At 42.6% G+C, this 26,613-nt stretch overlaps 2 protein-coding genes across 8 annotated transcripts in view; both read right to left on the reverse strand.

Moving 5' to 3' along the window:
• The window catches only part of tab2 (TGF-beta activated kinase 1 (MAP3K7) binding protein 2), a 52,626-nt gene extending 40,481 nt beyond the window's left edge, over nucleotides 1–12,145 (reverse strand). For 6 of the 7 annotated variants that reach the window (XM_084560648.1, XM_084560653.1, XM_084560652.1 and 3 more), the window contains exon 1: nucleotides 318–1,541. The gene's annotated coding sequence lies outside the window, so the exon portion shown is untranslated. Of the gene's footprint in view, nucleotides 1–317; nucleotides 1,542–11,837 lie in introns of those variants that run through there. The other variant, XM_084560649.1, reaches the window with a different exon arrangement.
• Nucleotides 12,146–17,020: 4,875 nt separating this feature from the next.
• cdk19 (cyclin dependent kinase 19) overlaps nucleotides 17,021–26,613 on the reverse strand; it is a 55,186-nt gene continuing 45,593 nt past the window's right edge. Inside the window, exons 12-13 of the mRNA XM_084560608.1 lie at nucleotides 24,525–24,770; nucleotides 17,021–21,373 (exon numbers count right to left, since the gene is read on the reverse strand). Of these exons, the coding sequence (XP_084416734.1) occupies nucleotides 21,248–21,373; nucleotides 24,525–24,770 (372 nt within the window). The 3' untranslated portion in view covers nucleotides 17,021–21,247. The remainder of the gene's footprint in view (nucleotides 21,374–24,524; nucleotides 24,771–26,613) is intronic.

Genomic DNA, 26,613 nt, shown 5'->3' on the forward strand with positions numbered 1-26,613 from the left:
GAAATGAACGTTTTCAGACAATAGGTGATGATTTGCTAACTCGGCCAAGACACGGGAGCAGCCTCCAAACACTTAGCTAACTTAGCTAGCTTCTTGCTGTGGACAAAAAAAAAAAAAAAAAAAAAAAAAAACTTTTTCCACATCTGAAAAGTTTTTCTCTCCATTTTCTTTCAAAGCCAACGGCGCCGTATGCAGAAGGACTCGCCACACGAGAGACGCCGAAGCTGCTCGTTAATTTCACAGCAACGCCGTTAAAACCGTTTCTTCCGGCTGTTGCTAACTGGCAAAAATCGAACGTTGGTTTAAGTGTAACTTACGTTACGGTGTCCGACGCTGCTGCTGCTGCTGCTGCTGCCGCCGCCGCCGCTCCCCGGGCCGCCTTGAACACCCGAGACCGCCACCGGACCTCCGGAGGGCCGCGGTGCTGGGAGATGAGAAGCCGAGAAGGGGTCCAGTTACTGCCAGGGAAACGGAGAGCCAACTGCAACCGAGGCCCCGGGCCTTCTGTGTCCTCGAAATAGCGTTAGGGGAGGGATACCGAGCCTCAGCCCTCCGCCGTTTGACAGAGACTCGGGAATACCTTTTTGACAGCTCCTCTTCTTCGGCCCCCCCTCCCCTCGACAGCCCTTCACTTTTCTCTTTTTCCTCACTTCCAGCAGATACGAATCAAAATACTGTCACAGAATATGGCGGCTGCCTCAGCGAGTTACTATCGCGAGAAGAAGAGTTGTTTTCTTTTTTTTTTTTTTTTTTTTTTTTCAGTTTCCCAAAGTTGTGTGGCGACTGCGAGGGGAGGAAGGAAAAAAGTTGTGATTGCAAAATAGGCTGAGCTGCGAGAAAAAAGATGCAAGCGAAGGAAAACAAGTTCATTCTTAAGAATGCACAGACGTGGAAGTAAAATGAAACGAGACAGCACTGCTAGTATCTTACCTGAAGCTGGTGGTGTTGCACAATGGCTGGTAACAACTGAAATATGCGCATCCAATTTTTTTCATAGCGGTTGCGTTAACAACACCATGGATACGCACAATATTTTAGCGCTACTGAGTCGGGGAAGCGATCAGGGAGTATAAGGAGGTCATCTCCAGATTTGTAGACTGGTGTGAACCACCTGCACATCAGTGCCAGGAAGACGAAGGAGGTGGTGGATAGCACTTCACGCTGGACATTAAAGGGGAATTACCGTTTTTTACAACCTGCACCTTATTTCTGGCGTAAAATACGATCGTTTACTCACCCGTATAACGAGTGTGTAATTTGTAGTCAGTCCGGAGATAATTAGATCAGCGTATATCCATTTTCCATTATTGTTATTGACGCTATATAAATAAAATTGAATTGAATATAGTGGGAGTGAATGGGGCACCGAAACGCAGCCTCTAAATAACGCATTATCTGCCGCGAAACTCGTTCATTTCACCAATATTTTGTCATGATACACTAGTGCTATTCCCCGCTGAGTCTGGAGTTACTGTTATCTATTCGCAGACATGCAGTAGTTTGTTGTTCTTTGGCCAGCTGTTCCTCTCTCTGCCCCTGCATCCTCCTTTCAGTGAGCTCCTCATCCGTATACTCTGGCTCAAAACTGCAGCAGCAAATTGCGCTCAGAGATGACATCATCCAGGTCAGAAGTTAGTAGGTCAATCTACAGACCCCGGATGATGATAACAAGTAACTTCGGACTCAACGGGGAATAGCACTAGCATATCATAACAAAATATTGGTGAAATGAACGAGTTTCATGGCAGATAATGTGTTATTTAGAGGCTGCATTTCGGTGCCCCAGTCACTCCCACTATATGGATTTACGCTGATCTAAATATCTGACGAACAACACCAGATAACATCAACGTTATATGGGTGAGTAAATGATCGTATTTTATGCCAGAAATAAGGTCCAGGTTGTAAAAAACAGATTTTTTTTTTTTAGTAAGTTTTTGCACAAATAAAATCTGCTTTTTGCACCGCCTTATGTTGCACGAACCACTGCCTCACCGTCTCATAGCAATAATTTACTTGTAAACTTTCTACCACCACAATGTACATACAGAATGCCCTTTCAGTGCTACTATGACAAGGAAATTTCCCATATGTCGGATAAATAAACAGTGTCTTATGTCTGGACAATTGTCTTTCTGCGGGAGCCACTCAGACATGTCGTCTCCCTAAATAAGAAAAAACCTGATGTATGTATTTTAGATTTTTTTCCATTTGGTCCTCAATATCACAGGTCAGTTATGTCTTATCAGCACAAACCACAAAGTGGGGTTGAGCAGAGAAACACTTCCTCAGTTATTGACACCTTGTAGATTCTGTTTATTTAGCCAAATAAACACTTACACGCCCAGTGGAAGCAACACTTTTCAAACTTGAGTGTGAAACACAGCAGAGAACTGTGTCACCGAGTGCAGCAAAGCAAAATTACCTCTAAAATGTGACAGTAAAACAGAAGCGTGCTTCGTGTAGACTTTTTACTCCTCAGGCTGTTGCGTTTTGCGCCTCGGCGCCAGCGTTGCACGTGCGATATTAAAGATTTTAAACCTCTGCGGTAGGACTGTGTCGCCAGAGCAACAGTTCTGACCCAGAAACACAAACAACCTAACAGATAAGACGGTGACCTGCAGAGCACTCTGCACACTTTGCCTGACAACCTAAGCAGGTGGATGCTGCCAGGCAAGCGAATGAAACTGCACAAATGTGAAGTGTGTGTGTTTCTTTTTAACAGTATCCTCTTTCAAGTTCCAGGTTTTTTATTGAAAGTTTTTATGCAGCTTGTATATTAAACTAGTCGACAAGCAAGGAAGGCAAATGCTTTGGGCTCCAGAAACTTTAAACTACAGCGGTGGCGAAGTTGGAGAAGTGGACCTCCATAAGGGGCCCCCCACTTGGCACAACACTGCGTACTCCACCCTGTTGCATGTCCTGTATGTGACTTTTTAAAGCACTTAAAGGGGAACTACTGTTTTTTACCTGGACCTTATTTCTGGCATAAAATACGATCGTTTACTCACCCATATAACTTTGGTGTCATTTGGAGTTGTTCGGACGATATTTAGATCCGCGTATATCCATATAGTGGGAGTGACTGGGGCACCGAAACGCAGCCTCTAAATATCGCATTATCTGCCGCGAAACTTCTTAACTTCACCAATATTTTGTTATGATACACTAGTGCTATTCCCCGTTGAGTCCGGAGTTACCTGTTGTCTATTCGTGGACTTGCAGCGGTTTGTCGTTCTTTGGCCAGCTGTTCCTCGCTCTGACTCCACATCCTCCTTTCAACGAGCTCCTCATCCGTATACTCTGACTCAAAACAGTAAGGACGTCTATCATAAACAAAATCGTCGTCCACAACCTCAGAATTGGAAAAATATTCAGCCATGTTGCAAAAAACTAGCAGTAGCAAATTACAGGTAAAAAAGCCGACCGTCGCGGGGTTTGCATGGCGCTCGGAGATGACATCATCCAGGTCAGAGGTTAGTAGGTCAATCTACAGACCCCGGATGATGATAACAGGTAACTTCAGACTCAACGGGGAATAGCACTAGCGTATCATAACAAAATATTGGTGAAATTAACAAGTTTTGTGGCAGATAATGCGTTATTTAGAGGCTGCATTTCGGTGCCCCAGTCACTCCCACTATATGGATATACGCAGATCTAAATATCTGACGAACGACACCAGATAACATCAAAGTTATATGGGTGAGTAAATGATCGTATTTTATGGCAGAAATAAGGTCCAGGTTGTAAAAAACAGATATTTTTTTCCTCTTTGTCATTTTCAGGGAACTATATCAGAAGATAAGACATAAGAAATTTCCTTAGGTTGTCATTTCGGAATCTGGCAAAAATATAAACAAAAAAAAAAAAAAATGAAAAAAAAAAATAACAACACTGAAAAATATATGGAGAAAAAATATAAATATAAATAAATAATTGCTAAAACTATATGAGAGTAAGGGTTTGTGCAAAATACGGCTGTGCAAAAAGCAGATTTATTTGTGCAAAAAATAACTGTAAAAAAACGAAGCCAAGATATATAAACGATAAAAAGAAAGATATATATCTATAAATATATATATATAAATGTCTGCACATTAGCAAGGTAGCATTCTCAACGTTCTTATAAAACTACTCTTCAGGAATTCTCAGCAATTAACCTTCAAAAACAAATCACTGTCTCAATTTTCTTCACAAGATTCACTGTGAAACCCTGACAAAGAAAGTTTAAGAAAGTTTTTAAAAGCCATTTTCTTCATACTATATGGACATCATAAGCGGGTGTCCCATATACGTTTCCTTCACAACATCCCGCTTGTTGGCCCTTGCTGCGTCAACCCACACACATGGGATGAGTGAGAAAGCCGACGCTTGTGGGCCCTCCGTGAAAGGGGACGGCGCATTTGTTCTTCTGTGAACTGGGTGGAAACATATGGCGTCTCGTGTGTCAGCGCAACGCAGTGACTCACACATACAGACCCCCCTCCTCCACACACACACACACACAAGTTGTGGCCCCTGCTATCTCGCACAGACTGTGACCTTTTGACTCCGGGTTTGAAGACCGCGGAGCTGAAATCCCCCTAACTGACAGCACAGTGCAGCCTCTTATCCTGTATGGCCACTGCTCCCGTTGCTTTATACAATGCCTTGTACACTTTGTGATGAGCTGGTGGGATGGGTTGCTTTGTGTCTTTGTGTCAAGTCAGAAAAAAAAGCGTAATGGCATCAAAATTCACAGGGAATTTCCAGCGACTTAACTTGTGAATGTGGCTGCCGTTTAATTCTTCTCCCAAGTCTTTTGGCCTCATTTCAACAAGCTGCCTGACAAGTGGAAGTGAAAAATGCACGCACACATGCCAGTTCCATTTCCTTGTGTGCGTACATGCCGTACTTAGGCACAGATTACAAGAACTTTTTGTAAAAAGAAATTAAAAAAAACAAAACAAAAAGGGCAGGGTGGGTGGGCAACGTGTGCATGTAACGACAGCAGTCTGAGAGAATTCTGCTGCTGCAAACGGCCACACTCTTCAGATAGGCTTCCTGGTGCAAGAGGGCCGGCCACCCACATTCTTGGCAAGGAAAGAGGCCCGTTTCTCACGGTCTGAGGACAGCTTGCTGTGGGTCAGCAGTTTAGATTTAGCTCAGCAGTGGGTCTCCAGTCATTATTCCCCTCTTAAGCAAACTTCTGTGCTCGTCCACTGGCCACTTGGAGAGGGTTGCGCAGCCGCCGCCGTGCTAACAAGTAGAGTGCAGCGTCGCTGAGGACGGTGGGGGGGGGGTGTTTCATGGAAGTCTAGGTGCGAGCTGAGTTTTAGCACAGGTGCAACAATATACAGTTTATCATTGGGACTAAATAAAGAAAAGAAGGGTCTGCACACTGCCTCCTAACCAGAGATGAATTTAGACGCACAAGTTTCAATCCCAGTTTGATCTTTCATTCATTCATTCATCTTCTGTACCAGCTTATTCCTGTTAAGGGTTGCGGGGTCTGCTGGAGCCTATCCCAGCTGTCATCGGGCGAGAGGCGGGGTACACCCTGGACAGGTCGCCAGTCTATCACAGGGCCAGTTTGATCTCGTCTGGTCAAAACGTTTGCACCAATGTTTAAATTCTGAGAAGCAACTTATTTTCACGTAACTTATATATGTAATCAATCATGCCTGTTAATCAAGTTTACATGAAGTGAAACATAACCACTCAAATGCATTTGCAGTCCTCAGCCAGTGTGTAGGTTTTGAAGTTTGGGCATCACGATGTTTAACTCCAGACTCAACGGGGAATAGCACTAGCGTATCATAACAAAATATTGGTGAAATGAACAAGTTTCGCGGCAGATAATGCTTTATTTAGAGGCTGCGTTTCGGTGCCCCATTAACTCCCACTATATGGATATACGTGGATCTAAATATCGTCCGAACGACTCCAAATGACACCAAAGTCATATGGGTGAGTAAATGATAGTATTTTATGCCAGAAATAAGGTCATGGTTATAAAAATGGTAATTCCCCTTTAAAGCAGAGCCTGGCGTCATCAGTGTAAGGAAGGCATCACATCTCGTCAGTTTAGGGATTTTGCAAAGATGAGCGACATTTGCATTTGTGGGTAAGACGGGTCAACCACAGAGAATGACATTTGCTTCAGTGGAAGAAAAGAAAGCATCAAAGTACACAAGAAGATGGACATTAAATCAACTTTAACAAACGGCATTTAGATAAAACAAGCTTTCAAAATGCATTAGAACAACTGCCTTGGAGCTAAAGGTAAGAGATAAAAGACACAAACACTGGGCCTCCGGGCCTGTTTTGAGCAGAGTGGAGGGTTTGTTACCAGGAGGCAATTGAAATGTCAAGGTTTGCGGCAGTGTAAGCATCAAGTTGTGGTTGGAGGCTGCTCCGAACGCAGACTGGGAGTGAGTGGTGCGATGGCGGGGATCCAGACACCAATCTCCTACCCTTAAGGTCAAACTGACACTCTGCGGATGGGCCCAGCACTTTCTAACCAGAGCTGCAGTGGATAGAAAGGACATGTAGCTCAGTCATTGGTAGAGATAAAAAAAATAAATAAATAAAACTGCTGTGGCCAACTATTAGAAATATCCCTGTAATTTCACAGCAGTGTAAACATACCCAGCAATGTCACTCCATGGAATTACTGGCTGGCTTACTATTCAGTGGATTGTCATGGAATTCCATACAAACATTCACGATTTCCCAGGCGTGATAACCTTAAAGAGGAACTACCGTTTTACAACCTGGACCTTATTTCTGGCATAAAATACGATCGCATGACGATATTTAGATCCATGTCTATCCATACAGTGGGAGTGACTGGGGCACCGAAACGCAGCCTCTAAATAACGCATTAGCTGCTGCGAAACTCGCTCATTTCACCAATATTTTGTTATGAAACGCTGGCTCAAACTGGTAAGGACCTCCATCATAAACAAAGTCGTCGTCCACAACCTCAGAATCAGAAAAATATTCAGCCATTTTGCAAAAAACTAGCAGTAGCAAATTACAGGTAAACAAGACGACCATCGCAGTGTGCGTGCGGCACTCAGAGATGACATCATCCAGAGGTTAGTAGGTCAATCTACAGACTCCTGATGATAACAGGTAACTCCTGACTCAACAGGGAATAGCACTAGTGTATCATAACAAAATATTGGTGAAATTAACGAGTTTTGCAGCAGATAATGTGTTATTTAGAGGCTGCGTTTCGGTGCCCCAGTCACTCCCACTATATGGATATACGCAGATCTAAACATAGTCCAAATGACTCCAAATTACACCAAAGTTATATGGGTGAGTAAACGACCGTATTTTATGCCAGAAATAAGGTCCAGGTTGTAAAAAAATGGTAGCTCTCCTTTAATGTCCCCTGCGCCACCGTGTACTTTTTAGTGTAGACTATGTGGAGCTAATTAAATCAGCTGAGTGATTTCTATAAAATGTGGTAGACACTCTTGTCCCCTTTAGGATGGAAACATTAGAGGTTTTGGTGAACCTTTCTTTCACCCTAAACCTTCTGTCTAGCTCTACTTTCCCGCTGCTAATTAGCTCGTCCTTGCGCACAAACATGCAAACGTGAAGATTTCTCCATTTAACCAACAGCATTTGCGGACAGACACGTCAATCCTTGAGTTGGGCTCCTACAAAAAGAACGGACCTTAACTGCATTTGTCAAGACAACATCTTTAGTACTAATACAAAAAAATAAATTGAATCTTCACAGTCATCTGATTTTGAGGACATCGCATTTCATTCTAGCTGCACCATAATCCATAAATAGATAATGTGCAATGAATCAAAGGTTATTATACGGTGCTATCCCATAACTCAATATTTAAATTACATTACGAATTGAATTACATCACTCACTTGCGTAGACATTCTGCTCATCTCTCTTTCAGAGCTGCAGCTCTATCGGTTACTGCTTCAGTGAAATGAGGCCTGTTCATGGAAAGCAAGGCCTGAGAATTCAGACATTCTTGGCCCACTGAGTTTATTCATTCATTCATTCATCTTCTGTAAACGCTTGGCCTGTGAAGGGTCGCGGGGGGGTACACCCTGGACACGTCTCCAGTCTATCTCAGGGCTAACACAGAGAGACAGACAACCATTCACATGCACACCTATGGCCAATTCAGAATCACCAGCATGTCTTTGGATGGTGGGAGGAAGTACCCGGAGAGAACCCAGGCAGACATATGGAGAACACGCAAACTCCACACAGAAAGGCCCCAAGTCGACCTGGATTCGAACCCGGAAACCTTCTTTCTACAGTTCCCTTCCCTACATGATCTGGGGGATTTGCAATCAGACTCAAATGACCCAAAAGTGGCAACAATACTCCATGGAACGTGGACTTCAATCAAAATGTCTACAACAGTGACAATCATAACACAGTGCTAGCCTAACACAGTGGTTAAATGTGGTAGAGCAAATCCCCTCTTTTTCCACTTGTGGCAGTACGTAGCCTTGCTCTTCGTACCCTGATGCCCCCATCACTCTGGAAAAGGGTAAATCTGGACTCATCAGACCACATGACCTTCTTCCTTTGCTCCAGAGTCCAATCTTTATGCTCCCTAGCAAACTGAAGCCCTTTTTTCCTGGTTAGCCTCACTGATTAGTGGTTTTCTTAAGGCTACACAGCTGTTCAGTCCCAATCCCTTGAGTTCCCTTCACATTGTACGTGTGGAAATGTTCTTACTTTCACTATTAAACATAGCACTGAGTTCTACTGTTGTTTTTCTTCTATTTAATTTCACCAAACGTTTAAGTGATCGCCTAGCACGATCAATCAGGACCAAGCAGGACCACATTTCTTCCTGGAAGACGATAGTTCTCCACTATCCTTCCAGTTTTTAATAATGCGTTGGACAGTTCTTAACCCAGTTTTAGTAGTTTCTACAATCTCCTTAGATGTTTTTCACCAATATTTTGTTATGATATGCAAATGCTTGATGGTTGTTTAAGAAATGAGAAGCTACTCATTGCATCAGTTGGGGTTAAATAACTTGTTTCCAGCTGAAAGATAATCACCCATGCAGTAATTATCCAATAGGAGGCTCCTACCTATTTGATCAGTTAAATCCAGGTGGCGACTATTTATTTTTATATATTTTTCCAGACTGTGTATTATATCCTTGCAGCTCTGCAAAAGAAACATCAAAAGTCCTTCATGTATGTGTAGCATTATCTTAGTGTTCAAAATGGTCACTACTTTGTGGGAAAGTCTAACAGAAATCTCCCGGTGACTAATGCAAAATAGGAAAGTGATTAAACATTGATTTAAAACCTCTGCTTCGGATAGATCCTTCTGTTTGTTCTGTTTCTACAGTTCCCCTCCCTCAGTGGAAGCACAAACACTGTCTCCACCACACAACTGTGTCAGAGGAGGATGAGGAGGAGGAGGAAGAGGAGGAGGAGGAGGAGGAGTAGACCAAGACATCAGTATAACATCCCACGCAAGGCAGCGAGCTGGTCCACACAGAGCCAGAATTGGTAACTGGTACTTTGCGTGTTAATCCAAAAAGAATAAAATCTACAATAAATAAAAAATAAAATGCAGGAAGAAGAGATCCAAAAAGAAAAATAACAAGAAAACTTTGCTATTTGCAGTGTCCATTGTTACATTTGGTATTTTGTGATGACATGGGGATAATAGTATAGTTATATTATAATATATAACATATGGCATCATATGAAGACAGACAATTAATACAGCACTAGTGTAATAACCATGATGGTAGGGAGGGATGATTTGTGTGGCGTGCACACATATATGCAAAAGGAAATAAACAAACGAAAAGAAAATATCCTTCAAGATTAAATTGTGGGAACTTTTTTTTGTGTGTGTGTATCTGAGCGTGAGGGCTGACCCATCACCAACAGATCCCTTTCAAAACAGCTCCCAGGCCCTGATGAGGGAGCCTGTTTATGAGGCCTGGGTCCCACTCCCCCTCAGTACAAACCACTTTATTCGTCCAGCTCTGGAGACGTCTGTCCAAACACAATACTCCAACCACATATTTCACAGACTTACTGCGAACATCTTTCAGAGACTATGTCCTCGCTGACAGCGATTCCATCAATTCTGAAAGAATATGTTGCTTTTGAATTTAAAACTTTAAAGCAGGATCCTTCACAGTTCTATCTAAATTATATTCGGATACACCGAGTGAACTGACCCCGAGTCGATTTTTTTCTACCCCTACCGTTTCGACCTTTGAAGTACAATTATGTAGTGTCCCTCTCTCATTTTTCTCAGTTGTTTTGAATGCAAACTCTGTTTTTTCTTGTTCATTACCAATCACTGTTTATATGTTACATGTATGTTTTAGTCAGATGTATGTTTATCTCATTTCTCTTTTCTACCCGGCCGGCCTTAGGCAGATGGGTCCCTCCATATGGGTTCTGCTCAAGGTTCTGTCCTGTAAAAAGGGAGTTTTTCTTGCACTTGCCCATCTTAGTGCTTTGCTTTCCGGCTTTGGATTCTGTGAAGCATCTTGAGACTTGTCAGTTGAATTGAACTGAATTGTATCGCATCGTATCGCATCATATTATATCGCACCGCATCATACGTATCGTATTATATTGAATTGCATAGTTTTATCGTATCGCATTGTATGTATCGTATCAGATTGCATCGTACGTATCGGATCGCATTGAAAGTATCGTATCGTATCACATCGTATGCATCGTATCGTTTCAAATCAAAACGCATCATATCTATTGTATCGTATCATATCGTATCGCATCATATCGTATAGAATTTCATCGTATGTATCGGATCGTATCGCATTGTAACTATCGCATCGCATCACGTCATATATCATATCGAGTCGCATCGTATGTATCGTATCGCACCGCATCATACGTATCGTATTGTATTGAATTGCATAGTTTTATCGTATCACATTGTATGTATCGTATCGCGTCGCATCGTATGTATCGGATCGCATTGTAAGTATTGTATCGTATCACATCGTATGCATCGTATCGTTTCAAATCAAAACGCATCGTATCCATTGTATCGTATCATCGTGTATCGGATCGTATCGCATTGTAACTATCGCATCGCATCACATCATATATATCGAGTCGGATCGTATGTATCGTATCGAATCGAATTGCATCGTACATATCGTATCATACTCAGTCGCATTGTACATATTGTATCATATGGTATCGTATTGAATCACATTGTACGTTTTCGTATTATATCAAACCGCATCATACGCATTGTATCGTACCTTATTGTACCATATTGCATTGTATCGTAATGTATCATATTGTATCAAATCGCATTGTGTTGCAGCATATGTATCGTATCGAATCGCATGTGTCTTGTATTGTATCAAAACGCATTGTATGTATCGCATCGTATATATCGCATCATATTGAATCAAACTGAATTGAGTACACCGTCCCCTCACCAGAAAAAGTTACAAATAAAATGTGGCTTCATACACTAACCCTGCTGGAAACACTCCTCACCAAACCTTTTCCTCTTGTCTGAGCAATGTTTGAAACTACAGGGACACTTTACCAAGCTGGCAGGGATTAGAATGTTTTTTGTGTTTTTTTTCCCATAAGCCCAGTGGAGTCTGGGACAGTAGGGCATTGTAGAGACCTCCTACAGTGCACATGTTTGATTAACTGTGAATGACTGACCATTTCAGTTTAGGTGTGTTTTGTTATTGCATGCTTATTTAACGTCCGGACACTTTGTATGTCAATCATGTTTACATCATGCCTCGTTACAGTCTGTCACGGCATCTTATGCAATGCAATGTGTTTTGTCATGCCCCGTCGGTTGCACGTACCTGCATGTAGGTAATGGTGGTACCGAGTTGAGTTATGTTCAAAAGTGACCAAACGAGTTGATGCTGTTCATTCCTATCGAACCTGCTCTGAACCAAGCCCACCTTCCGCCGGGACTGATGCAGGCAGCAGCAAATTCAACTACGCAGACTTCATTAATGACCATGTTAGGATTCAAGCCGCGAGTCTACACGTGTGGGGCGAGCTCTTCGGTAGCTACGGCAGCTCCTCAAGTAGGACACGGGATCGTCTGTGTTAACACATTCTGCTGAGCTCTCTGCTGGTAGTCGTAAATTTCCCTCAGGTGGCAGCAGCAACACTTCAGGCTGATCCGTTCGCCCAGCGTTTCTGCCAGAACTCACGAGGTCGGTGCCAAGTCTCGGCTTGCCTGCACTGGTTTTACTTGTCGCAGCAGCAGCAGCAGCAGCAGCAGCTTAAGAAGAGAACTGAATGCAGTGCTTATGTGCATGTCTTTGTGGTTAATAGAGCGGCTCAAATGATCCGAACACATTCACTCTAGAGTAATCAGCGGGACATGGTCTATTTTATATAAAAGCTGACACATTTGTTCAAGCACTGGGGAAAACTTTAGGTTCAGTGTCTTGCTCAAGGACACTTGTACCAGGGATTGACCCGCTAAACCCTCTGGTTCTGGTTCGTGGAGTGTATATGTAGACGTACAACACCAGTTGGGCCTGTAACAGGGATAGGTTTGTTTTCTGTGTCCACCTTCCTCACATTGTGTAGGTCTCCCTTGTGAGTCCAAAAGAAGTCCCGACTCATCAGGATGAGGGTTGAGGGGAGGGACCTCTGTGGATCATCCCCTCAGATACTTGATCAGTTTGGGATCTAGTGAATTTGGAGGCCAGGTCAACACCTTGTGCTGTTCTTCATGTTTGGGATGACTGCTGCCATCAAGAAGTGTCATTGCTATGGGGTGGGGGTACCTGGTCTGGTCTAGGTGGGTGCTACATGTCTGAGTAACATCCACATGAATGAAGGTCAGGTCCAAAAGCCAGTGTCTGGGAGTAAACATTCATTGGTTTTTGGACAAGAACTCAACAAAGACACTCTGGAGTAGCTTGCTAATGGCTAGTATGTCATCGTTGCATTTACAAATGATAAGGAGTTTGGTTATACTATATACACCTATAAAAGTAAACAATGTTTCCGGTGATTTAAGCAACGTCTTGCACACAAACAATACAAGTGCGTTTCCAGTATCTGCGGTAGCTGATGGCAGAATCTTTCCGTCACTACCTGTCTGGCTTCAGACAACATAGAGTCCCTGTATATGAGCTGGGTTCAGCTCAAGGTTGGTTCCTGCTTCTGGAGGTTTTTCATGCCACGCACTTGGTGATGTGTGGCTTGGCTGCAGCTGCTCGGCCATGGAAACCCATTCCATGAAGCTCTCTGCGTACTGTACTTGGGCTAATCTGAAGGTCACATGAAGTTTGTAGCTCTGTAGCAATTGACTGTGCAGAAAGTCGGCGACCTCTTTGCACTATGCGCTTCAGCATCCGCTGACCCCTCTCCGTCACTTTAGGTGGCCTACCACTTCGTGGCTGAGTTGCTGTTTTTCCCAAACGCTTCCATTTTGTTATAATAGAGCTGACAGTTGACTGTGGAATATTTAGGAGCGAGGAAATTTCACGACTGGATTTGTTGCACAAGTGGCATCCTATGACAGTTCCACGCTGGAATTCACTGAGCTCCTGAGAGCGGCCCATTCTTTCACAAATGTCTTGTTTCACAGTCTGCATGCCTGAGTGCTTGAATTTATACACCTGGGGCCAGGCCAAGTGATTAGAACACCTGATTCTGATCATTTGAATGGGTGAGCGAATACTTTTGGTAATATAGTGTATGAAATGGTTTCTTAAAGGGGAATTACTGTTTTTTACAACCTGGACCTTATTTCTGGCATAAAATACGATCGTTTACTCACTCATATAACTTTTGTGTCGTTTGTAGTCGTTAAGAGATATCTAGGTCTGTGGGTCCAACTACAGACCCCGGACAAAAGTTATATGGGTGAGTAAAGGATCGTATTTTATGCCAGAAATAAGGTCCAGGTTGTAAAAAAACAGTAGTTCCCCTTTAAAAGATGAATGACATGTTTTTAATTTAGTGCTAAACTGCCAATAGATTAACGGACTACTCGGAAAAATAATCATTAGCTTAACTGATATTGGAAAAATCTTGTTTGTGGAAGCCCTAGGGTGGACACTGTCTCTTCAGTTGTTGAGGGTTGGTAAAGACACTTTTTGATTCTGAACTCAGAAACCACTCTGCTCTTTAAGTGGACCTCTGGGCCTTTGTTTCGTTTCCTCGACAGGCTGGCTGTTTTTTGGTGCTGAAACAAACCGAGGTAAACATTCGCTCTCGGGTGCCATCAAGTGGTGGATGGAAACACCAGCAACCCCTTCTCTCCCAAGAGACAACTCCTCCTGCGTGCATGAAAATGACTTGAGACAAAAGAGGCTTTTATTATAATAGAGGATATAAAATAAATATACATGACTTCTTCTTCTTTTTTTTTACTTCTCATTTAACAGTCATTTGTACAGAGAAATTTGGACAAGTTTACTAAAAGCAGCTAGATAAATGATTTATTTTGCTGATTTTCCTGCGCCGAGCTATTGCTGCCTTATCTATAAATGCTATGAGTAGACAATACATTGAGGCCATGTGTATATTTCAAACTCATGTGCAATCGCGCTTACACACACACACACACACACACACACACACACACACACACACACACACATACATAATACAGATAGAATGTAGAAGAGTGGACAGACGCCCAACCTGCAAAGCATCCTGCTGATGCTACTCACTGAGAGCTTTAGGGAGTTACAGCAAATTATAAAAATGACTTCTTCCACAAAAAACTTCTTCCACAATTAAAGGGGAACTACTGTTTTTTTACAACCTGGACCTTATTTCTGGCATAAAATACGATCGTTTACTCACCCATATAACTTTTGTGTAATTTGCAGTCGTTCGGGTGATAATTAGATCAGCGTATATCCATATAGTGGGAGTGACTGGGGCACCGAAACACAGTCTCTAAATAACGCATTATCTGCCGCGAAACTCGTTCATTTCACCAATATTTTGATATCGTACGCTAGTGCTATTCCCCGTTGAGTCTGTTCATCATCATCTGGGGCTAGTTTTTTACAACATGGCTGAATAATTTTCAGATTCTGAGGTTGTGGACGAACCATAGCAGTAGCAAATTACAGGTAAACGAGCCGACCGTCACTCAGAGATGACATCATCCAGGTCAGAAGACATCTAGATTGACCTACAGACCCCAGATGATGATAACAGGTAACTCCGGACTCAACGGGGAATAGCACTAGCGTACGATAACAAAATATTGGTGAAATGAACGAGTTTCGTGGCAGATAATGCGTTATTTCGAGGCTGCGTTTCGGTGCCCCAGTCACTCCCACTATATGGATATACGCTGATCTAAATATCTCCCGACTGACTACAAATGACACAAAAGTTATATAGGTGAGTAAATTATCGTATTTTATGCCAGAAATAAGATGCAGGTTGTAAAATAACAGTAGTTCCCCTTTAAGAGATGTTCCCATGTGACAGATTTGGTGCCACGTTTGGTTTGGTGGTTTCAAACCAAACAATGCTCGCTATTCGGACACTGAAGGCATCGCATATACTCAGCTTTGCAGATGGAGCGCCTGTCTGTCTGTCTGTCTGTCTGTCTGTCTGTCTACACAAACGTTTGACAGGACGACACTAAGTGCTTATGTTCTCCATTGGAAAAAAGACAGGCACATGCAATACTATCAAAAAGGAGGAAATGTGGGAGGAGAGACAGCGGTCTAGATGGGTGCGATAGATTTCAGAAAGCTCGTAGCTCTGCCAGAGGTTTAGTGTCTAAAGCAACACATTAAAAAAAACATTAAATATATTTTTTTTATTTATTTACCACTAAATATCTGAGCAACAACAGTGCATTAAAAGACAGTTACTGTATCAATGTCTCAATGAGAAATTCTTAAAATGTGTTTTTATGTACAAGCATGTCAACACATACTTCTAACTGCGCTTCAGTAACGTGTGAGGACAATCTATTCAATCTGTTAGCAGAGCGAACAAGAGCTAATCCTCCGTCAGGGTTCCTCGCAGCATTTAGGCGAAGGAGAAGGAGTGACATGATGAAGTTAAATCAATATTAGCTGCTTGCCTTCCACAAAAATAAAATAAAAAAAGACGGGAAGGGGACAGAGAAAGAGAGGCAATACAAAGATAAAAGTAAAAACCTGAACGAATTCCCATGACATCTTTAAGATGGAGAAAAATAAAGGCACCATCCACACAAATCAAAACGTGGATCGACGTTATCGTCCCTGCAACGACAGGGACACCGTGGAAATAGCTTGCGAGCGAGTGATCCCACCTTCATTCTTACTGCACGCTGAGGCGGCGTTAACACATTCAGTAAACTACACAGACGTCGTTTCGCGTGAGCTTGCGGAGAGGAAATAAAATGACGAGAAATGTGGTGTAGCGATGCGCAGTTTGTCTGACAGAGGTCCCTTTCTATAGCTACAATAGTTAAGGCAGAGGAAAGTTAAAAAAGAAAGTGGGTATTATTCGTAGATGCGTGGAAACAATAAATATGATTGTGTACTATCCATATATATGCATTTCTTTACAATAGTTCATTTAGAGTACATTTTAAAAAGCCGTGAAAAAAAACAAAAAGGACACAAGTGAGCGCTGTCTACTTGTACTCAGTATTTTACACAAGGAATGGACACACATCACCCATCAGAGTAGAACTGAGCAGAACTGTCAGCTAGCTGCAAAAACCTAAGCGGCACGTGAAAAGCTTTTAGCCTGGGATTCTTTGCATAGGAGTTGTTTGACAGAAATTTGTCTCTCGCCAGAGCCTCGCGCTCGGTTAATACTTAGTGACACCTCGTTTGCGCGGAGAGAGAAATTTGCGACAAAGCGTCTCGATGAATCTTCGACCTCGGACGGGGGGGAGGAGGAAACCTTTGAATAGCTGCTGGTTTCGATCCCCCATTATGTACAAGTGCGCCGCCCCCACCCCACCACCACTCCCTCGATCTGTCTGCCAGACTGTCAGAGTAAAAAAATAACAAAAAACGATGAACTGAAGCAACGTGCAGTGTAAATTTTTCAAAAAAGTTGTTTAAAGGGGAATTACCTTTTTACAACAGGGAATAGCACTAGCGTATCTTATCAAAATATTGGTGAAATTAACAAGTTTCGCGGCAGATAATGCGTTATTTAGAGGCTGCGTTTCGGTGCCCCATTCACTCCCACTATATGGATATACGTGGAGCTTCGCTGGATCTAAATATCTTCCGAACGACTCCAAATGACACCAAAGTTATATGGGTGAGTAAACGGTCATATTCTATGCTAGAAATAAGGTCCGGGTTGTAAAAAACGGTAATTCCCCTTTAAATGCACTCTTTAAAATAGTTTAAATTGTTGTATATGTAAAGAACTGCAATCTTCTCACTGACAGCGGTGTCTACTTTCAGCATTAGTGAAACATGACTGGAAGTCTGGACATAACTATATTATATGAACATCTTTATACGAACTCACTATGTCTCGCGTGTTCTGGTATGAAATAAAATAAAAAAATAATAAATAAAAAAAATGCTTGAACCTTGCAACAACATTTAAGTTTGTGTAGTAGCAATTTCACAAAGGTCAGAAAGTCCAGTTCTGTTTTCGGCCACAAGGTGTCAGTGTTTCCTCGTCCCACTGCAGGCCACGTTTCTGAGAAGCAAAGCTACAGTCAAGTCAATGGGTGTGTTCTTTATTACAACGTGCAGGACAGCCAGCCGGGTGACCGTGCATGGAGCAAGACCAGATTTGAACTGCATCGTCAGTATCATCCTCAGCGGTGGAGGAAGTATTGAAGTATCAAATAACCCTACAACACTGTAAAAACACTCATTAAAAACTCATTTTAAAATGTAATCACTGCAGAACGACGGGACACGCAGCGCATAATATTATTGGAATATAAACGCGTAAATACCATTTTAACAACTTTATATATTGATAAATTCAACCCGAAGATATTTCCGCATGTAGTTGGATCCTAAAATTTGCTTAAAACCATCTGAAAAAGATCTGACAGTGTCTTGAAACAGATACAGAAAATATAAAAATAGGCTGGGATATAGTTTATAGTCATTTCATATATATATTTAGTGATAAAAAGTACATTATACCTATCTGATAGGTACTGGACTAGAAGTATAAAGTAGCCTCAAATGGAAATACTCGAATAAAGTGCAGAAGAGCAAAGGACTGACATTTCGGGGAATACATTTGCTTGTTAGCCAAGAGATAAATGGAAAGAGACTCTCATGTCAATATGTGGATAAGATAACGCAACTTAGGCTAGCATGAGTGCAAACAGTGCAAACCAGCTAGTCTCACTCCTCTGTGCAAAGCTAACCAGCACCTCACTGATTAGCTTATTTATATATGTATATATACAGAGAGTGAGAGAGTATGAGACTCAGGAGTTTGAGACCAAAACAAAGCTAAAATGAGTCTGAACACAAGTCCCAACCAATCCTAACCTCTCTGTCTGCAGCTGCGTATCATTTTTTTTGGAAAGTGAATTTCCAGTTTCCATTTATCAAGATTGAAGGCAGCGATTGAAGGAGTTTTGTTGTTCTGCTTGCCTGAGAAATATTCAACGAATGCTGCTTCACATATTTTAAAGATCCTTTATCGTGTTGTTGTTCTTCTGAAAGCTCCGGGCTGTTTCCAGTCTACATGCTAAACAAAGCTACTAACTGGATACTCATGGTAGGTTTGTGTTATGCAGCATGCATGACAGTGACAACAATCTTCTCATCTAGCTCTCAGCGAGAAAGTAAATAAGGGTATTTTCCACATGCCTAACATGCCTTTCTTTCACGGCAGCACTTGACTAAATGTAAATGCTTTGTTACATCTTCGCAATAATTAGATCATAAACCACACTGCCTGGCCAAAAAAAAAAAAAACAGTCACCACCTGGATTTAACTAAGCAAATAGGTAGGAGCCTCCTATTGAATAATTACTGCATGGGTGATTATCTTTCAGCTGCCAACAAGTTATTTAACCCCAACTGATGCAATGAGTAGCTTCTCATTTCTTAAAGGGGAACTACTGTTTTTTACAACCTGGACCTTATTTCTGGCATAAAATACGATCGTTTACTCACCCATATAACCTTTGTGTCATTTGTACTCGTTCGGGGGATATTTAGATCTGCGTATATCCATGTAGTGGGAGTGACTGGGGCACCTGAAACGCAGCCTCTAACTAACGCATTATCTGCCACGAAACTCGTTAATTTCACAAATATTTTGTTATGATATGCTAGTGCTATTCCCCGTTGAGTCCGGAGTTACCTGTTATCATCATCCGGGGTCTGTAGATTGACCTACAGACCCCGGATGACGTCAGTTTCACAGAAGATAATGCGTTATTTAGAGGCTGCGTTTCGGTGCCCCAGTCACTCCAACTATATGGAGTGTGGATATACACAGATCTAAATATCTCCCGAACGAGTACAAATGACACAAAAGTTATATGGGTGAGTAAACAACCGTATTTTATGCCAGAAATAAGGTCCAGGTTGTAAAAAACAGTAGTTCCCCTTTAATGTCTAAAGATACATCCTGCGGTCGTGGAAAAGATGTTAGTCTGTTTGAGAAGGGTCACATCATTGGCATGCGGGGCAGTGTGGGGGCAGTGCTATGATCTGGGGTTGCTGCAGTTGCTTCGGTCTAGGTTCAGCAACATTATGTTGCCCAAAGAATTTTGACATTGCAGAAGCTTATCGAAACAATGCCACAGCGAATGTAATCAAAGCTAAAGGCGGTCCAACAAAATATTACAGTGTGTGACTTTTTTTTTTTTTTGGCCAGGCAGTGTAAAAATACAGGGAGGTTAAAATACTGTTTATAAAAACGATTTTTTTCTCGCTTGTGTCTCTGTGGCATGTATTAAAGAACACAACCATTGTCTTTGAACGTGCCAAAGTCTTCAACAAACACCTTCTCAGCTCAGCAGCCAGAAAGGTGGGGTGACAGTGGAAGTGGAAGTGGGCGAGTGTTCGTGCGACAAAACTCACCCCGTGTTTGTTCCAACTCTCTGCAGATCGGTTCAGCGGTCAGTGCAGTTCTAGTACGTAAAAGGATAAACGACATGCATAAAAAAACATACTGTACACACACGCGCACGCTCTCACACACACACATTCTCAGGGCAACGGCGATAACAATAAAATCTTTAAAAAAAACAAAAAAAACAATCTGACATCAGGCAGTAACAGTCTGGAGAAGCATATGCTGGGAGGGGCGTCCTGTTAGCTGCCCTTTACGGTTACACGTGTTCGGAAACCTTGAAAGTCTGGAGGGTCCACAAGAAGACGGGCGTCTGAGTGAAGTCAAACGAGAAAACGATGCCGTCACCAGAGGAAACGAAGCTCGCTTGTCGATAAAAGTGGTAGAGCGATGAGGACACACAGAAGGTAGCTGTAAAAAAGACGACTGCTTTTTCTTCATTTTCAAATCCAAATCTGGATAAATCTACTGTAAATGTAAATGTTTACTTTTAATATTTCCCTGCAATTCAATCAGCTAAAGAGCCGATTTGTTTTGTTTTTCCTGTGTAGAAACATGTGACTTCTTTTTTATTATTTTAAAAGGATGGGGTTAGCTCAAACGTTTTCTCATTATCTTCTGATTATCCGAGACGACAGCACACTAGAGACGACGGAAACAAGCATTTCCTCCCGCGTTTCGTTTCATCCGAACGCTTCCATATATAACAATATTTATAATGACATCAACTATCAAGGTAAACTTGAAAAGTCTAGCAAACAAGCGAGAGAGAAAAAAAAAATCAAATAGAAAAAGGTGCTATATAATATACATATATGAACACAGCTGCGATTTTTTCCCTCTTGAGGAAGGTTGTGTTTGTAAGTGCCAAGGTTTGACGCCTTCACGTCTACCTCACGTATTTTCCGTCGTCTTAAAAAGTTTCTCCATCCCAGTGAGGCAGAACTTGTTTTCTTGGTGGATTATTATTATTTTTTTTTTATTTTAAATTTTTTTTTTGGTTCCTATGTTTGTTTGCCTCCATAATACAATGCAGAAGGCTGTCATGTCAAAGGTCAAAGGTGAAGATGGGTTAAAAAAAAAAGGCTGAACTGGAATGATGTGCTGTAAGGGCGTGGATCCAAGCAGAAAGGGGGGGAGCCGAGGGAGTACGGTGACGTCTGTTGAGGTTGGTGAGGAGGAGGAGGAGGAGGAGGAGGAGGAGGAGGAGGTGACTCCTCTGCTGGTTCAGGAGCGACTGGGAGCCTCAGTAACGGTGGGTCTGGTGGGAGTACTGGGAGCTCTGCTGGGATGAAGACGAGTATCCCATGGTGCTCTGGGGCTGAGTGGATCCTTGGACGTTGCTTTGGTAACCAAGGCGAGAGCCTGAGTGCTGTGGATGGATATAAAGAGGGGGGGGGGTTAGTAATGTGGTTTTAGAAGGCTGTGCGGAGTTAAAGCAGCTTCATTCCCATGGCTTGTACTAATAACACCCAGCTCTACCTGTCCACCAAACCCAATTCAACCCTTCCACCCACGTACCTCTCTGACTCTCTACGGGACATCCGAACCTGGTTCTCCATCAACTTTCTCAAACTTTACAGAGGCAAAACTGAAATTCTTCTCATTGGCACCAAATCCAATCTAAAATCTAAAATAAACAACTTCAGTTCAGCCCATTTCCACCTGCGCGACATCTCCCGTCTCCGTCCATCCCTCTCACCCACTCTGGTCCATAGCCTGGCCACGTCCCGTCTGGACTACTGCAACTCCCTCTTATTTGGTTTACCGGACAAATCCATTCATAAACTGCAACTGGTTCAAAACACCTGTCCTGCAGCAACTCCACTGGCTTCCTGTTAAATTCCACCTCCCACCTGGTCGCTTGACCACCACGGGGTCCTCTGGATTACTATTATTGTTATATTGCTGTAAAAGTATTTCAGTCGCGCTTTATTTTCTAGGTCCCGTAATATTCTGCGCACGTTCCTCATGAAGCTTTACACTATTTGACACTAATTTGGTAATTAAGGGAAACGCAGACAGTGCTACTTTCTACAGCAATTAGGCACCTGCTTCTTTTATTCTGGTTTTAAATAGAAAAGTAGAGTAGATTATGTATTTATTGGAGGACAAACTGAGATCAGTGTCCATCTGAGTGTCCTAGAAAGACTGTAGAAAGGTCTAACAGGCTAACGTGTTCGTAAATCCTGTCAATGCTTTTGTGCAGCCCAAGTTAAGACTTTAAAACTGATGTCATGGTGAAATCTGTACGGGAGGATGACGAGGAGCTAACTGTCAGAATCCCGTCACCTCAAGTGAACTTATTTAACGTATACGATACGGTCCAGGTCACGTGTGCAACCCCTTGCTGCTGTGTAGGAGAGTGACTGGCGTGTGGTGCAGGCTGGGATATGTATTGATGGACTGAAAAGTGGGACGCCGACAGTGACAGCGATGTTGGACAGCTAGCCACTCTCCTATGTCACTCCACTCCACTCCACTGGTTTATTTATACATCTGCTGAGGCCTGACAGCCACCAGCTGTCTCCCATGCAGCCTCAGCCCTGACTATGTATCTGTATGTGGTATACTTATATGATAGCGTCACCTCCATGTGGCCTTGCCAATACGCTGGCAGGAGAGGTCAAACCAGTCACTTCGATCACACTGTGTCCTGTGCGGTAATTACACACAATGTCCCTGCCCCTTGCAGTTGCACATTCAGGACAACCCCGAACAAACGACTGGGAAATGCTGTTAACGTCTTCTTAATTACAAAAGTCAACTTTTGCATACAGCTTCTTTTCTTCACACCCTCAGGAATCTCTCGTCTCTTTGGCTCTGTGATAACAACACAACAGCTCACAGGCGCTGCAATGATTTGATATCAGCTCTGTCCGCAGGAGTTTGTGGAATGTACAGTCCTTATCAGTTAGACAACAGGCTGTTGTTGTCTGGTGTCTGAGTGTACTGTGTGCATGTATGTCCTTCACTGTGTTGTGAAGGTTTTTAAAGAGCTAGTGATAGCAGCTTTCCGGCGATCCAGTGAATTGAATGTCTGGAAAATCAAAGTACGTCTTCAAAACTGATTGAATAATCTTCTTAATGCAATAAGGAGAGATGATAATTTAATTATTTATGTGTTATCCACGGTGGGAAGGGATTAAGGACAGATGGCATACACAGTAAACAAGTTTTTACATTTTTTTTTTCAGACACTTAAAGGGGAACTACTGTTTTTTACAACCTGGACCTTATTTCTGGCATAAAATATGATCGTTTACTCACCCATATGACTTTTGTGTTATTTGGAGTTGTTCGGACGATATTTAGATCCACGTATATCCATATAGTGGGAGTGAATGGGGCACCGAAATGCAGCCTCTAAATAACGCATTATCTGCCGCAAAACTCGTTCATTTCACCAATATTTTGTTATGATACGCTAGCGCTATTCCCCGTTGAGTCCGGAAGGTCCAGGTTGTAAAAAACGATAATTCCCCTTTAAAGAAATAGTTGGTCTTGCATTTCCAACAATCTTGGAATGCGTAAGTGTTTATAATTGTTTCTGAAGCCCGCACTGTGAAAATGTCACTTCCACAAAGCTGCACACTTGGTCAATCACTGTGTGATTTAGGGTTCTTGATGTATTGTCAGTTTCAGAAGGAAGTGACCAACGTTTACTCTCGAACACGCCATTTGGACTTCATTATGGGCCGTGTTTCAACTAATACAGAGAAAAATAAAATAAAACTGCACACAAAGGGAACCTTTGATGGCAAGAAGACAGGCTGGCCTCCAGGCTAGCGTGTTCATGTTTATCTGCTCCTTTTTGCCAGACTACACGATATGACTGGGCTAATCTATAATTTTCTTTTCTGTAAAATGTGCAATATCAACAGTGAGTTAGTTCATGTCTTAATACCTTCAGATCCCCCTAACCTGCCTAGTCTGTAGGTCTCAGTCCCACTGGAAGATGCAGGTCTTGAATGATGGGGCACAGACTATTTTCAAGTATTTTTAAATATAAGCTGCTCAGACTTAGAAGTTAGTGGCAGTGCGTTGGTCCAGGACTATTTTTAGCTGTGGATTAAACCACATTTTCCGTTCCAGTGTTTCTGGCAGCAGCATGGATGGTGTACAATTGATCAAATCAAAATAAACTACGCACAGCACCTTAGTTAGCTGATTAGTTAATGGTAACAAAGGAATAGAGTTACCGCTCTGTGGCTGTGTGCCGCCGCAAAAAGAGTCAAGCAGCAGCTGACATCTACGTCTGTCGAAACTCATATATGTAGTGAAGACTCTCACTTAAGTATAATAGAAATGTCATTTCAGAACATAATGACATTGTGAAGTTGACCTTTTGCATAGAAAGTGCTATCATGTCATTTTATTCTAAAAGGCATTTCTGGGAAGTGTTGTCATCATTAGCAAACTGAGTGTACTGTGATGTCTCAGTGACCTTTGACCCCAAAATTTCACTTGGACAAATAGTAAGTAGGATATACTTATTTCTGGTGTTGTAAAATCCTACTGACCTGGTACTCTGACTGCAGCACCCCAGTGCCTGAGGAGGCTCCAGAGGGCCCGATCCGAGGCTTCTTGTTAGGGGGTCCCTGGTCCTGACCGTGCTGCAAACCTCCGCTAGCGGTGGCCCCCGTGGCTCCAGCGGTGCCGTTGGTTTGAGCAGAGCTCTGCTGGGAGGGGGCCTGCTGGGCTGCAGTCTGCTGCTGGTTCTGGGCCTGAGTCTGGCCTGTCGTCTGCTGGTGCTGCTGGGTCTGGTTCTGCAGAAAGACACGCAACACGACCCACGAAAGCTTAACGATGTGGCCGTGCGAGGCGAAGTGCGTGTGAAAATCATTTTGGCTCCTAATAGGCGCATAACGGCTGTATTTTTAGCTGTAGTGTATTCTTGTCTGCATGTGACACTTTCCCCCCTGAGGCAACAGTTTGCGTATCAAACATCAGTTTACGATTTATAAATATAATTAACAAAACTTGAGCTGAACTTGTGAAATGACGGATGAATCAAACAGTGAGTAACTCACACGAGAGCCACTCCCGTCTGCCGTCTATTCTACAAATGTTTTCACATTTGTTGCATTAACTTGTTTTTTAGTAATCCGTTCTGCCAGCTCAGCCCCTAGAGCTTCCCCGTGTGACTGAACCAAAGGAGCCAAAAAGATTCCCATGATTTCTGGGTACAACTCAATGAATTTGATTTGCCTTAAACAGTAAAAATGAACGAATAGCAGTGATAAAGTAAAAGTTGCAGTGCCCAGATTTTCTTAATGGTAACTGCATTAGAGTCAGCATGAAAGGCCACATTAGTTACCTACTGTATTTACGACAGGTGAGTTACTTCAGCTGGCTTTATCTGGTTAATTCAAAGGGGACCTTATTTCTGGCATAAAATACAATCATTTACTCACCCATATAACTTTGGTGTCATTTGGAGTCATTCAGACAACATTTAGATCCGGTGGAGCGCCTCGTATATCCATATAGTGGGAGTGACTGGGGCACCGAATCGCAGCCTCTAAATAACACATTATCTGCTGTGATACATTAGTGCTATTCCCCGTTGAGTCCGGAGTTACAAGTTATTATCATCCAGGGTCTGTAGATTGACCTACTAATCTCTGACCTGGATGATGTCATCTCTGAGCGCCGCGCGCACCCGCACAGCTTGTTTACCTGTAATTTGCTATTGTTATTTTTTTTGCAACATGGCTGAATAATTTTCCGATTCTGAGGTTGTGTACGACGACTTTGTTTATGATGGACGTCCTTACTGTTTTGAGCCAGAATATACGGATGAAGAGCTCGTTGAAAGGAGGATGTGGAGGCAGAGAGAGGAACAGCTGGCCAAATAACAACAAACTGCTGCACGTCCACGAATAGACAACAGGTAACTCTGGACTCAACGGGGAATAGCACTAGCGTATGATAACAAAATATTGGTGAAATGAGGTGAAATTTCGGTGCCCCATTCACTCCCACTATATGGATATACGCAGATCTAAATATTGTCCGAATGACTCCAAATGACACCAAAGTTATATGGGTGAGTAAACAATCATATTTTATGCCAGAAATAAGGTTCAGGTTGTAAAAAACAGTAGCTCTCCTTTAATTAAGTGTCAAAATTTTAAGAAAATAGGTTTGCATTGGTATAAATTTGTATGAACGTGCAATATACAGTGTGTAGTAACCTAAATGGTGTGTAATTAAATCTGCGTTTCACAGCTTTCCCACGTGTGATGGTGCAGATGGTCTGAACTTGGCCTCCGGGTACAAGTGGGCCAAAGTGAACGCACACAGGCTGCATTTGAGATCCAATCGCCCGGACCACACAGGGAGGAGGTCGAGACTGCAAATAGCTGTATTCTTGCACAGCAGTGTGAACACACAGTGCATTCCTGGTCACGCTGACCTCTCTGTCTAAGCAGAGTTTTGCCTCATTCGTTTTGCACTACAATTCCATGTCTTGCTTTGAAAATTCGGGCTATGAGAGCCTTTCAGTAGTGCCTTGTGGCCGTTAACTGAGCAAACGCATACATGCAAAGGCTCTACATTTTACCCTGTTTTTAGTGTTATATCCTGCGCCATAGTTCAGTTTTAGTT

The sequence above is a fragment of the Chelon labrosus genome (assembly GCF_963514085.1).
Source record: "Chelon labrosus genome assembly, chromosome: 14".
NCBI classification, from domain to species: domain Eukaryota; kingdom Metazoa; phylum Chordata; class Actinopteri; order Mugiliformes; family Mugilidae; genus Chelon; species Chelon labrosus.